The sequence below is a fragment of the Aspergillus udagawae genome (genome assembly GCF_001078395.1).
Source record: "Aspergillus udagawae IFM 46973 DNA, scaffold_9, whole genome shotgun sequence".
Classification (NCBI taxonomy): Eukaryota; Fungi; Ascomycota; class Eurotiomycetes; order Eurotiales; family Aspergillaceae; genus Aspergillus; species Aspergillus udagawae.
In genome coordinates, this window is record NW_025091272.1 from 1,218,206 (window position 1) to 1,231,799 (window position 13,594).

At 51.2% G+C, this 13,594-nt stretch overlaps 3 protein-coding genes across 3 annotated transcripts; 2 read left to right on the forward strand and 1 right to left on the reverse strand.

Annotated features, from left to right (window-relative positions):
• Nucleotides 1–2,778: 2,778 nt before the first annotated feature.
• On the forward strand, nt 2,779–7,882 carry Aud_010664 (UDP-N-acetylglucosaminyltransferase; the record flags this gene model as incomplete). The annotated part of the gene is made up of 3 exons (XM_043295500.1): nt 2,779–4,532; nt 4,583–7,184; nt 7,253–7,882. 3 exons carry the CDS (start codon nt 2,779–2,781, stop codon nt 7,880–7,882), a joined length of 4,986 nt encoding a protein of 1,661 aa, XP_043151435.1.
• Nucleotides 7,883–8,904: 1,022 nt separating this feature from the next.
• Nucleotides 8,905–9,915, reverse strand: Aud_010665 (uncharacterized protein; the record flags this gene model as incomplete). The annotated part of the gene is made up of 2 exons (XM_043295501.1): nt 8,905–9,696; nt 9,904–9,915. 2 exons carry the CDS (start codon nt 9,913–9,915, stop codon nt 8,905–8,907), a joined length of 804 nt encoding a protein of 267 aa, XP_043151436.1.
• Nucleotides 9,916–10,826: 911 nt separating this feature from the next.
• On the forward strand, nt 10,827–13,213 carry Aud_010666 (DUF4246 domain-containing protein; the record flags this gene model as incomplete). The annotated part of the gene is made up of 2 exons (XM_043295502.1): nt 10,827–12,828; nt 13,008–13,213. 2 exons carry the CDS (start codon nt 10,827–10,829, stop codon nt 13,211–13,213), a joined length of 2,208 nt encoding a protein of 735 aa, XP_043151437.1.
• Between the last annotated feature and the right edge of the window lie 381 nt (nt 13,214–13,594).

Here is a 13,594-nt window from a genome sequence, read left to right on the forward strand (position 1 = left end):
TGTCAGGTGAGAATTTATACCCATACACAGCCTCCGACTATTGGATAGTGGGCAGTTTAGAGACATGGGATGGAGCTGCAGCCGCTCCACCTGGTATGCGTTTTTGAGTTGGACCGGTGGACAGGGCCGGAAATTGGTTTTTTTGTCCTCCAAGCACCATAACATGCGTTGCGTACACACTTTTCCCATTGATCATAATATATTATTTTCTTTTTCTTATTATTATTAAATTAGTGCCTGTATGATTGCCATTAATGAGCTGGGAAAATGCGGCAATTACAGCTCAGTATTATATAGCAGGGATTGTGCTTAAAAAATAAAATGAAAAAGAGTAAAGAAAAGAAATAATTAAAACAATTATGCGACCTAGTCGAGATAGTCTACGGTGAAGTGTCAGCCTTCATTGGTAAAAGGTAATAATGCTGATCCCCCATACTCCTTGGAAGGCCTTCGTATGTCTCATTATTTGACTTCCTATGGAGATGGCATGTGCATCTCTCAGCCTCTGGATGCGGTTTGTGCAGTTTGTGGCTGCAGGGAGAAGACCAGCCAGATGAGGCGCCATCAGCCGCTGGAATCTTAGCCTCGTCTCATGTTTCTGCTTTCTCCTTTCTTCCATACAATACCTCTCGTGGATAGATAGATATTTGACTTGGTATTTCTGGACGAGATCTACACTCTTCAGTCAAGATGATGATGACTCAACCCACCATCATGTACTCATCTACATACCACTTGCCAACACTGTAGTGACGACGAATATACAAGCGTCAAGCAGAGGCCAGGTTGCAACCCTCAGCTTTTCCTGACTCCACCACAAACCCACAGAAAGTGCCAGATCGCCCTTCCGCTGGCCAACGGGCCAACAGAATCCTCCCAAGACTTGATGCCAGCGGGCGCCACTTGGCCGGGGGTCGGCTGGGCGGTGGTCCACTGACGTTGAACAGGCCGGGACTGTCTCTGGTCTAGCGCTCAAGGGCCGTTGGATCGCAACAAGGTGGATCCACTTGTGATGCTTTCATTTTTGTCGCTCTTTTTTCATCCCTTTTCCTCGAGATTACTACAAACATAGGTGCCCTTGACGCTCTGAGAGATTGTCATGAGAAATAAGGGAGACATGATTCTATGTCTGTCAGAACCGATGTATCCATATATGAAATGATGTTTGGAAGACTATAGTACGGAGGAGTGCGCGCATCTACTATAATTCAGCGCCTAAAGATCATCTCCCAACTGAGGAATGCCCTCTTCCGTTGGCTCCACTTCCGCTGCCCCATTCGCCATATCACAGCATCACCATCCACCTTTCCAGAGACTATCTATCTAACAGGCACCTAGACTCCTCTCCTCCAAGCAGTGAGTTGATCATGGTGATAAGTCATTTTATACACAAGTACACTGATGATACTGTGGTCGCAGGTCACAGATACACAGACACATCAATTACTATTAGATAGTCCCTGGGTCGGTAGCCACTGCTTTCGTTTGAAGCTCCGCCCTAGTTCTGGGTCCATAATAGTGATCCTGATTCTGATACTCCGTAGTAGTAGTAGCTCCATCGCACTAGTGGACTCCAGACTCCAGTAGACTATCATCGCCATCTCATGGTTAACTATCTTAGACGATGATTATCCTCCTTCATCTTTTAAGGTTCTTTCGCACCTTTTCTTTGTCCCTCGCTTCTTTTGGATCTGCGCGCATTTGGACTGGCGTGTTTCCAGTCCTTGTCCGTTCCTTTCCTTTTCTTTCCTTTGCTTACCCCAGACTTTTTGTTCCTCTTCCTAGTTTCAAAGCTCCTCTTATTCCCGCCCTCCAACCTTACTCCGTACTCTCTCGACATAACCTGTCCGCCAACCGTTGAAATCCTCGCTTCCGCGCCCGCTCTCCCCTGCTTCCGCTTATCGATTGACAAAAGTTACGCCCGTGGATAAATCTTATCGAAAGAATCGAGGGGAAGGACGCACAGCGCCAGATATTGATGCTCGTCTCCTACAAGAACGCTTTTGGTTTTTTCATCCTCGTTTAGGTTGACATTCAGCCTTCGTCCTGCTACATCGTCATTCTCCCACGTCGGACTCGTCTCTTATTTCTTTTCATCCCTTTTTATTTTCCTCCACGTCACAATTCTTTCACTCCAACTCAGCATTTTTGCCAAGATCAGTCGCGGTTTTGTCCTTCTCCAGTCGGTGGTCGATCGCGTCTCACGGACACCTGCGTCAGTGTGGGTGCTCTCGGGAAGCTGACTAGGGCTGTGACTCTTTCTGAGTCCCTTTCCTCCCTTGCGTTTGTTCTTCACGGCCGCATAGCACCTAGCCTCATCCGATATAATCGCCTTCATATCTGCCGTTGGACCCGAGCGACTCTTTCGTGAATGCTAGCCTCGATTAGACACATTAGACATCCTTTCTCTCTGGTCATTTCTCCACTCTCTTTGGCCGCCCTGCCCGATATCAGACCATTGTCATCATCGCCCATCAACAGCTTTCATGTCGAGCTCGGGGACAAACAGTGGGGGTCTTTGCTGAGTGTTCAAGTGAGCCGGCTTACGCCCAGGATGAGGTGTAGAAAACGTTACAAGGAGGTTGCTAGTTGATCAATCCAGCAGGAGTGAACGTGCGTCTGTCAACTTTTTGTGACCGCCCTCAACCTCTGCGACTGCTGCCTCTCCTCTGGCAGCACTGTTCAGACTTCTACCGACTTCATTATTTCTATCATTGATTTCTCATACCTTCTTTCGTCGAAAACTTATTTTCCCCTCTCCGATAAGTCGAGGTAACCATGTTGCCCTCGGTGGCATCTTTCCCGTCGGTACAACCGCATCACCACCTCCCACCCTACTACACCGCCGACACCGCTACTCCACCTTACGACTCTAATTCCACGTCCTTTGTTCCGTCGCTTCCTCGCGGTGATGTCAATAAGGATCACTCCCAGTCGCTCTCCAGGACCCGATTACAGTACCCGCATCCCGTTCAACGTTTCGGGCTTCATAATACCGCCAGTCCGCAACCCAGCCCCAAACATGCCGCTGAACATGCGCTTAGAAGGAAGACACCGAATGGAACCTTAGCAGCGGGCTACGATGGAACCCCCGGAGATACTACGATTCAGCCGCCGGCTACGAAACACATACTAGTCTCACCTCTGGATTCTGGTCACCTTGTCCCTCCTCAGGCGGGGTTTCTTTCGGACCACTGGCAACAAGCCTCGCTCGACCAGTCTTCGGCAGCTAAACACATGGTCTTTCCTCCGGTTTTCAAGAACGATGCGAGTCGGGGCCATGTAGCACCGGGAGACATAGTAACGGATGTCAATGGGACGGGCTGGGTTCGCTCTCTGAATTATGTGCCTGGGGCCGATTCGATGCTCAATCAATCACTACCCATGCAACCAGCGCAGCAGAGATTCTACTTACAGAATGGGGCATATGTACCTACCGTCTTACCGGCAACGCTCCAGCCTTGTCTCGGCCCCACAGCGTCGGCTGGTAGCGGCCCTTATGGCCCCTACTGGCCCGACGGTGTCTACATTCCATACCGTCCAGCGGCCTTTCGAGACACGCGCTTCAACCATTTGAATCAGGCCGCTCTCCCCTTTTTCGATGCAGCACAGCAGTCATTCAATAACGCAAATACAGCCCTCCCAGGCACCCATGGTGAGGGGGGAGGTTGGAACAACGCACCTCTGGGGATTCACAGCCATGATACCGCAGTGAAAGGCAACTTCCCTCCCCGTCATTCCCAACAGAAATCTCTGGATTCTTCCCTGAACCACCGCGTTCTCCCGTTGCACATTCGTACTAATCCTAGCACTGGGTTTTCAACAAATCAGCAAGGCGGAGAATCCTTCTCCGTGCTGCCTGGGCCCAACGGGCCGGGGTTGCCCAGCTCTTTCACAACTGCCCACTCACGCGCTGCCAATGTCGAATTCAAGGAGAAGATACTATCATGGGCCCACGGTGTATATGTTGATCTTCTCGCTTCCATCCACCAAGCCCGTCGAAACAGCATCTCCCAGGCCGGCAGTGATGGGCAGTCCCTGCGCTTGAAACCAAGCATATATCCCAAACCTCCACGACAGCCAGGCTTGGATTTCTCTCAGTCGAATAGTCCCGAATTCCATCGCCATAATAGCTACCCCTCAAGCCAATATGATGGGCGCCATCAGAAGACTAATATTGTTGGATATTCGAGGCCAGTGGATACCACGGCCACTTTCCAGAATAACCGCCGTCCTTCTATGAGTCAATTCCAACAGTACGCAACGTCAGATTCGCAAATGCTGGACAGATTGCGGCATACTGGCAGAGTTGCAGTTTCAGGGCCAGCTCCCCGTTTCTCCTTTTCTGCAACAGGTGAAAATTCCACCACCGCAAATGCCATCTCTGCTCTTGAAATGCTCTCACATCTCTGCATGGAGAGCGGTTGGGAGTGGATTGATGGGATGCTGCTTGGCGGCTGCCTTGCCTATGGACTTGGGGACTATCACAAAGCCATGAGGTGGTACTCCAGGATAATCGCGAGGGACGCAACGTAAGTACAGGTTGCCCAGGTTGTCATGTATATGTGCTGACTGCATTTAGGCATGTGGAGGCGATCTCGAATCTTGCAGCGACGCTGCTTGCGCTTGATCGTCGCGAGGAGGCGCTACAACATTGGCTTCGTGCTGTGAAGCTCCGTCCCAGTTTCTTCGAGGCTGTGGAGCATCTCATCGGTCTTCTTTGTAGCAGTCATCGTGGTAAAGAAGCCGTGAACATCATCGATTATGTGCAGAATTCCCTACGCTTTCCCAAAAATGGTGATTGTTTTACCACGGATGAACATGCGAGCGAAACGGAGAGTGATGCGGATAGCGGAACTTCAAGTGTTGGATCTTATGAGAAGGCATCGTTCGACTACGACGATGATTTCGGCCGGTCGCTGATCGGTGACCGGCGGCCATCTGAAGCTAGCGCGGTTGGCTTTGGCTCCAGCGGCTACGCTATACCAGGCCGTGACAATGGGAGAATGCTTGCGCTCGTTCATGCAAAGGGCAACATGCTCTACGCATTGGGCGATAATGCTGGTGCTGCGGCGGCCTTCGAGGATGCCGTCCTGGTTGCGGCAGGGAGACGACGCCATGGCATTCAAAGTCTGATTAAACAGATATATGCCGCCTTCTCCCAGGGTTCTCATCAGGCTTACTCGCCCTTGAACTCTCACACGACCCAGGAGACTATTCTTCTTTATCCTGATAAGGCCTTACAGACCTCGAAGCTGGTCTTTGCACCCTGCGGAACTCCCCCTGGGATCAAGTTTGTGGCCGAAGGCCTTGCAAGAAAAGCCGCCTTGTCAACTACGAGCAACTCACTGCTTTCCTTGGCAAAGATCTATCAAGACGGCATGTCCAATATTTCCGGTTCGGGCATTCCCAAGAAGTCTCCTGGCGTTCGAGACATCTTGGCACTCTATTACCTCTCCCTGTCCCTGCAGCCGAGTCCCTCAACTGCCAATAATGTTGGGATCTTGCTTGCTGGAATTCAAAACAATGCCGCCGGCAAGGGCCTCCCGCGTTCTAGCGGGGAAGCACAACACCCTGAGGTTCCTGGAGTGGTTCCCGGAAGTGGGATTTCACTGGCACTAGCGTATTATAACTACGGATTACACCTCGATTCGCGGCACGCGCATCTCTATACCAATCTGGGTAGCCTGCTTAAAGACATTGGGCAGCTCCAGGCCGCCATCCGGATGTACGAGCAAGCGGTTCATTGTGATGGTAACTTTGATATTGCGTTGGCCAATCTGGCAAATGCCGTCAAAGATGCAGGTCGAGTCAACGATGCGATTGCCTACTACAAGCGTGCCGTCAAAGTGAACCCTGAATTCGCTGAAGCAGTATGCGGACTGGCGAATGCCTTGAACTCCGTCTGCAACTGGGTCGGACGTGGAGGCATTGCCAGTGGGTACGGGTTCCGCGACCGATGGCATGTCACTGAGCAAGGGATGCTCCGTGATGCATCTACTAGCGAGGCCGGTACTGGCTGGATACAGCGCGTCGTTGATATCGTCAATCGACAGCTCAAGGAGGGGGAGTCGTGGGGTCGTGGTCTACTAACACCTAACACGATAGAGCAACTCTGCGTCCAAATCGCTCCGGCCTTGGAGAATCGCCACTCGGCCTCTGGGTCTTTGGCCGCCATACTGCGCTCTTGGGCTGGGCAAAAGTGGGAGGGCTCGCGAATCGTCAAATTGATCGAGCGTGCAAATCGTTCGATCACCTGGCAGTGGTACCAGGACCGCTATATCTACGGCAAAGAATACCCGCTAACCAAATATCAACGGCCGCAACTTCCACCGGGGCTCGCAGCGCCCAATGCGCCGACGGTTCTTCCCTTTCACACATTCACCTGTCCGCTTTCTGCGAAGCAGATCCGTCAGATTTCTCAAAGGAATGGCCTTCGAATCTCGTGCTCGACCCTACGTTCTCCGTGGCTTCCAGCTACGGTGTATCCACCGCCGTCACCTCCAAATCCCTATCTGAAGGTTGGGTATGTGTCGTCGGACTTCAATAATCACCCTCTCGCGCATTTGATGCAGTCTGTCTTTGGATTGCACAACCCGTCCAGGGTTAAAGCATATTGCTACGCAACCACTGCAAGCGACAAATCCGTGCATCGTCAGCAGATCGAGAAGGAAGCACCCGTGTTCCACGACGCCAGCTGTTGGCCCGTCGAGAGACTTGTGAAGCAGATCGTTGACGATGGGATCCACATCCTTGTCAATCTCAACGGCTACACTCGGGGAGCGCGCAACGAGGTGTTTGCTGCACGACCTGCTCCAATACATATGTCTTTCATGGGATTTGCAGGGACATTGGGCGCTGAGTGGTGCGATTATATTCTTGCGGATGAAATTTCCATTCCTGTCGATACGCTTAGCCCTGGAAGACGTAACGTCCGCATTGAGGATAGACTCTTGGAGCAGGACTACGGCGAGGAACTCGAGGACTGGGTGTATGGAGAGAAGATCGCCTATACTCGCGATACATTCTTCTGCTGCGACCATCGGCAAAGCGCTCCCGACGCGAAAGACGCGCGCATCACCTGGGAACTGGAACAGGAGCGGCGGTGGCGAATGCGGAAAGAACTGTTCCCAAATCTCAGCGATGACACGATCATCCTTGGCAATTTCAACCAACTGTACAAGGTGAGTATTTTCCTTATGATTGATTATTTGTGATGTGAGTGTGCAGTGTGCTGAGCCCTTCCATTCAGATTGAGCCAACAACGTTCCGTACATGGCTTCGTATACTGGCGCGCATTCCCAACGCCGTTCTCTGGCTGCTTCGCTTCCCCGACCTGGGTGAACAGAACCTCCGGGAGACGGCCATAGCGTGGGCTGGGCGGGAGACAGCATCCCGGATCATTTTTACGGATGTGGCTCCGAAGAATGCTCACATCGCTCGGGCGAAGATCCTGGACCTGTTCCTAGATACGCCGGAGTGTAATGCGCACACGACTGCGACAGACGTGCTATGGAGTGGCACACCACTGCTCACATATCCCCGCTACAAGTACAAAATGTGTTCTCGGATGGCGAGCAGCATCCTGGGCAGCGCGCTGCCGGACTCTGACGCTGGCCGCAAGGCTCGAAATGAGTTGACGGCCGTATCGGACGAAGACTACGAGGACAAGGCCATCCGCCTTTGTCTCAGTCTCCAGTACACCCCCGGGTGTGGCGGTCGAGCGCGAGGCCGGCTATTCGACCTCCGCCGGATGCTGTTTGAGGAGAGAATGGGGAGCCGTCTTTTTGATACCAAACGCTGGGTTCGTGATTTAGAGAATGCTTATGATCAAGTCTGGAAACGATGGGTAAATGGCGAAGAAGGTGATATCTGGTTATGATGTACGCATCGGAATATACCCCTTGAGCGTTCTGTTTCTGTGTCTTTTCTTGTTAATCCCATGTCATATGTCGCCCTATGCGTGTTTATATTGGTGATTTCCGCGATCTATGAGGTGTGAAACCTGGGTATTCTGGTCACCTCGGATCTAGGGTGATCCGTGATGTGCATACTGGCGTTGGATCTTTTGATCTTTTCTAGCAATGAATCTCCATGAAACTGCTGCGCAAGCAGCTCGGGTTGGCCATATCAGTTTTTCCGGAGTACGACTGCAGGATACGTATTCAACTATGAATTACAGCCTTCATCGCTGCAAATATGTACAAATGGACGGCTTAGAGCCTCATGCATCCCTACCACCACGTCATTTCCGGAAAGAAGTCAACCCGGTGAAATCTCCACTGGAAACATGTCCTCAGATCGCGTCAACCGCTGCAACAAAACCTCACAAGCATACTCTGCCTCTGTAAGCGCAACTGCTGCTGAATACAGACAATCCGCCCCCGCTGGACGGCGCATCCTTCCAGCTGAGCTTTTGGAAGCGGACACTAAGCAAAACAGGGGAGTACGCATAAGTTACTGGTAATGCTATGCATCTGCGTCTGGAACTATTACAAGTTATCGTTGGACATGTATGACCACTCTAACTGTGGTGGCAGCATCTAACAGAAACTGGCTGGTGGTTGATTGAGCAGCATGACTCCTTAGTTCAACCCCTGAAACTCGGATTTTCTGAGTCGGCAAGTGGCCATCTCTGCCTGTGATATTGTGCCTTTTGCGGTGTCAAGACTGCAGTCGACCTTGAACTGCCTGAATTCATGGCGTATATGCCATATGGCTGAACGCCATGGCAGTGATATTGGAGGATGGCAAGCTACATAACGCACCAGTCTACATCAACGCGAAATTGAAGTATGTCCTCAAGATATCCATCGTTTGTTTTCTCATCATATTCGTTGACCTAAGCATCCTCATGTGGGTGTCTCGCTGCTAAGGTCTATCTATAGGTTAATGAACAGCCAACTATGTCTTACAGAGCCTAATCAACCCCTGAAGCAGATCGTCATTCTCTTTAAACACTTTCCCAAACTTGGCCAGATCGTCAGCCTTGATCCCGCGCCGAACACTCGCCACCTTGGCGAGATTCCCCGCCGTGCGCCCTGTCCCTGCAAACAGGATATTCAATAGATCCATCGGCGCTGACTTTGGGTCGGTCAGGATGTCGTAGCCTGCCAGAGCCAAACTGGTAGTCACATCCGCCAACAGGGCCGCATCGGTGATCCAGGCGACCCCAGCGACGCTGCCGACAATCTCGCCCGCAAAGGGGAGAATGAGGAGGACAGCAGAGATGATGGTGATGATGAGGTTCCTTTTCTCTTCTTCCTCTTTTTCTTTCTCCTTTTCGCCAATGTCCTTCACCGTCGCCATGCTTTCGACGGCTTGGAGGAGCATGAAGACGGGAGTGGAAAAAGCCTCTACTGCGTCTGCGTCATCCCCGTCCCACAGGAAGAAGGAAAGGTCGGCCCATGTCGAGACAACGTCGCGCTGGAGAGCTTGGAACCGGGGCAACGCATTGGCAATTGAGTCTTTGGGGTTGGGAATGGTGAAGTCGGCCTTGGCGTGGGGGATATTTTGGTTTGTCTGTTTGATATTGTGGCAGACTATACCGCCGCTCCGGGGGTTTGGGGTGCAGAGTTTGTCTTCATTGACGACGTCAGAAACCTCGACCCAGTCCCGCTGGATGCCGTATTTGGATTGCAATTCGTCGTAGAATCCTTGCTCGTCGACGAAGGTATACTTGACGGTCCATGTGTCCTATAGCCCCAATCCCTGTCCTCACCTGTAGGTCTGTTGAGGTCTGGAGGTTTACAGGGGTTTAGAGTCGCTCGACCAGGACAAGCTAGCAGAGTGCATGCAGAAAATTTCTTCTAGACACCTTTTAGTTCAGTCACTTTGGTATATCAACAGATGCCAGCTTTGCCGATTACCCGGCTAGCTAGTAGAAGTGATCCGGCAGCAGACGGTCAACAACATCTGATATGAGAACGAGGATTTTACTGGTGGCAGTTGTAAATTAGGGTCTTGGCCGTCCAAGGAACAGAATTGATAGAGTGACTATTTGACACAAGGGACAATATAAGTTACCGTGCAACTGAGAGGCCAAGTATCCGGAGAACGTTTGGGCAAGATTGAGCGGAAATCGGCATCGAATTTGGAAAATGCAGCACTCAACGGTGTTACATATGGCGCCGGTGCCCGCAGTCTCGAAGAATATGCCTGTTAGTTCGTTCGGTCTTAGAGACCATAAGTGGTGGAGACTAGGGCAGACAATGGGAAAAGACAATGAAGGATGAAGATTGGCCCGGAAAACAACCTACTGCCAAGCCAAGAAAAGCTAATCCAAACTGTGCCTTTAGCGAAGCTTGATCCAGAGCCCCATCAGGGTCTGATTATTGCTCAGGTTTCAGATCAATAATAAGTGTCTTTGTCTCCAAAACAGGCCTCGACTAGTCTACTGGTCTCACTTTCGCGCATCCATTGATGTCCTAGCAAATTTTGGCTAGTATTCTTCCCACTAGTGATTTGGAAACTTATCCATTGCTCCGAATCGAAGTGCTGTTTATTGTTAGCTTGGGAGTTTGTGACCTAGTTCTTGGCAACGTCTCAGGGGACATGCACTGAATTTTGCAATGCAAGAGCCATGAGCTGGTAATAGCACCGGGTCAGTTATAGCAGCTGTGGCGATTTGGAAGCTTCTGAACGAATGAAAGTGAACATGAAAACTGACAATTGGATCTCGTCAGGCTACAGAGGAGAGAAATAAGATCCCTAGGTGTCCTTGTACACCCCAATCAACCCTCGCGCCTTACACCTTGATAGATTTTCGCTGAGTCGCCCCTTGCAAATCTCCTCTCTCAGCTGCTTTCAGCAAAGTGATCTGCATGATGATTGACGAGGTCGAGTTCAACAATACAGGCGATGGACCCTTGATGGTGCCAGGATTCAATGGGGTTCCCTTTGATGTCACAGCATCATCAGAGAGAACGTTTCTAGGCTCTGATGGCTGGTATCCGTCGCCTTTCACCACCCGCGAACTGGAAATGCTGAGGCTGATGAACTCCCTAACTGATCGTCCAGGCTGGGAGGAGCTGGTCTTTGATGCTTCCACCATGAAGACTTGGCAAAGTGAAGCCATGGCGCAATTTCCATTGATCAGCCCCAAGGCATGGGAATGGTGCGAGGCTGAGCTCCGTGACAAAGCACAGCGATGGCAGGAGACTGGTCGAATTGTGGTTCTGAATGCTGGCAGTGGCGTGTGTAAATCAGACACCATCATTCCTCCTGCAGTGACCGCGGAGATCCAGGACTTCGTCACTTCTGCATTAAACGAGTCTGCCGGGCAGAAGGACTGGGAACCAAGTTTAAACCGGCAGGTTTGGAACCTAATTGACCCCTCACTGTACCCGCTGAGTCGCGAACACACGAGAGTGCTGATCAGTGGCGGCAGTGTTCCGCTTGAGCAGACTCTGGACACTTATGGGCAAGGAGAGGTAGCGCCACCGCTCCATGATAAAAAAAGGGATTGGCAAATTAAAAAATACCTCTACTCACTGCGCTATCAATGGCTGCCTTGCGAGGTTGAATTCTGTGGGCCGGCTGGATCGACAGAGGTGCGGATTACTTCCTATATCAACAATCTTCACCCCCATGAGCAGCGGCCATTCTATAGGACTCTGGAAAGTGTGACATCCAAAGTTATTGAGCCATGGAACGAGATTCTGATTAGGTTTGGGGACCTGTGGTCACAGGACTCTGTCGGACGGGAGCCCATGCGAATCCGCACATTCGGGGTCGAGTGGGATAACCGTTATCCTCAATGGGCTGAGGATCTTCCGACCACGCTGGGCGTCGATAGGTCAACTGAAGATTACCAGCGGGCGCTCGCTCGCGTCAAGGAGTACCTCTCTTTACCAGAGTATGGAGTAAAGGTGCAATGGTCCTACAATACAACACGCGAAATCCCCGCAGACTGGGAGGCAACGTTATCCTTGCGTGAAGTTGTGAAGATCAAATACAGTCGCATGTTTCGGTTCCAGCACTCCGAGCCTGGCACCACCTATTCCTACGAAGACTGGAGGGCAGGACGAACGGCCCGGGCAATCGTCGGTCGTCAGGATTATGGCAACGTTGATCCCTTCACGGCACTCTGGCGGAACCGCCTCGAAATCATGGATCCAATGGTCCATAATGAGATGCTCAGAGCAAGAGATGACATCGATCATCAGTTCCAGACCGTGAAACTCCAGGACGAGTTCCGCGAAAAGGGGCTACAGATTATTGTTAAGCTAGGGGGCATTGAGCTCACTCCCGATAATCCGTCCTTCTTAGGCGAGGACTGGCACGCGGACGGTCTCCTGAATGAGCATATTGTGGGAATAGCCATGTATTTCTTTGATCTTGAAAACGTGACAGATGCCCGCATCTCCTTCGCTCAACAGATTTCCATGAATGGCGAAGATTTCTCATTTGCTGACAATAAGTGGGACGTTCCGTACCTAGAAGAATTGTTCGGTGTTCAGGATGAGGGACGAGCGTTTCAAGAACTCGGGTTTGTGTCTATACGTCAAGGGGGTCTCATCACATTTCCAAACTGCCTACGCCACCGCCTTGAATCGTTTGAATTGGTGGACAAAGCTCGACCTGGACGCTGTCGCTTTTTGACCCTGTTGCTCGTTGACCCTTTCTACCGCATCTGTTCGACGCGAAATGTGCCCCCACAGCGTCTCGATTGGTGGGAACAGGAAGCACGATCCCATCTATCGTCAGCCCATCCACTTCCCCAAGAATTGGCGGATCAAATCATTGCCGAGACTGGTCCATGGCTTATGAACTTATCAGAGGCTCAGCACCACCGGCGTGAACGAGCCAAGGACGAGGCGGTGGCTTGTGAGAAGGACAGGGAGGCGATTGAGCATTACACTATATGCCTTGTGAAGGAATGAATGCTACCTGGATTACATTAGCCATTGATGAAACTTCATAGATAAATAGGAAGATTGAGCGCCTGTGCACGCATGTGTTCCTTTCCAATCGGAATTAGTGAGAAAGGACACTAACCTGCGCAGGGTACATCACCCGCCGCAGCAAAGAGGCCGAAAGGTCCGATAACCTTGGGCGTACTGGTCATCACCCTTGGACCAACACCCTGTCAGAGTCAGACTTTAAAGAAGGCTCCCCGTTCCAGATTTCAACCCAGTCTGCTGAGCGAGAGAAGCATGCCAGGGAAGAGTTCACTTTTCGACAGGACTCTAACGACTACACGACTTCGTAAAGACTCGCAGTTTCTTTGTCGTTTGTATTCCACTAGACGAGCTCAGTGTCGACACGAGGATCCTGTCTACCGGGTCTCATCCAGCACAAGCCTACAATGATCATTAAGAACCATTCTCCTTCTATTCGTATTCATGTATGAACTTGGCAGAGTTGCAGTGCACTCTCATCATCGTATCTTGAGCATGTTGTGTGCCAAAACGGGGAATATTCGTAATCAGAGCAGCTGCTAACCCTCCGACAGCTTGCCATCAGGAAGTCCTGGTAATCCTTGGCCAGTGATGGTAGATATGCCATGTTACGCTGTCTAGAGTCTAGTCAGCGGAGGATAAGCACAAGCTGCATTCAGCTGGAGTCCAAACTCAGGGGTAAACGTACATCC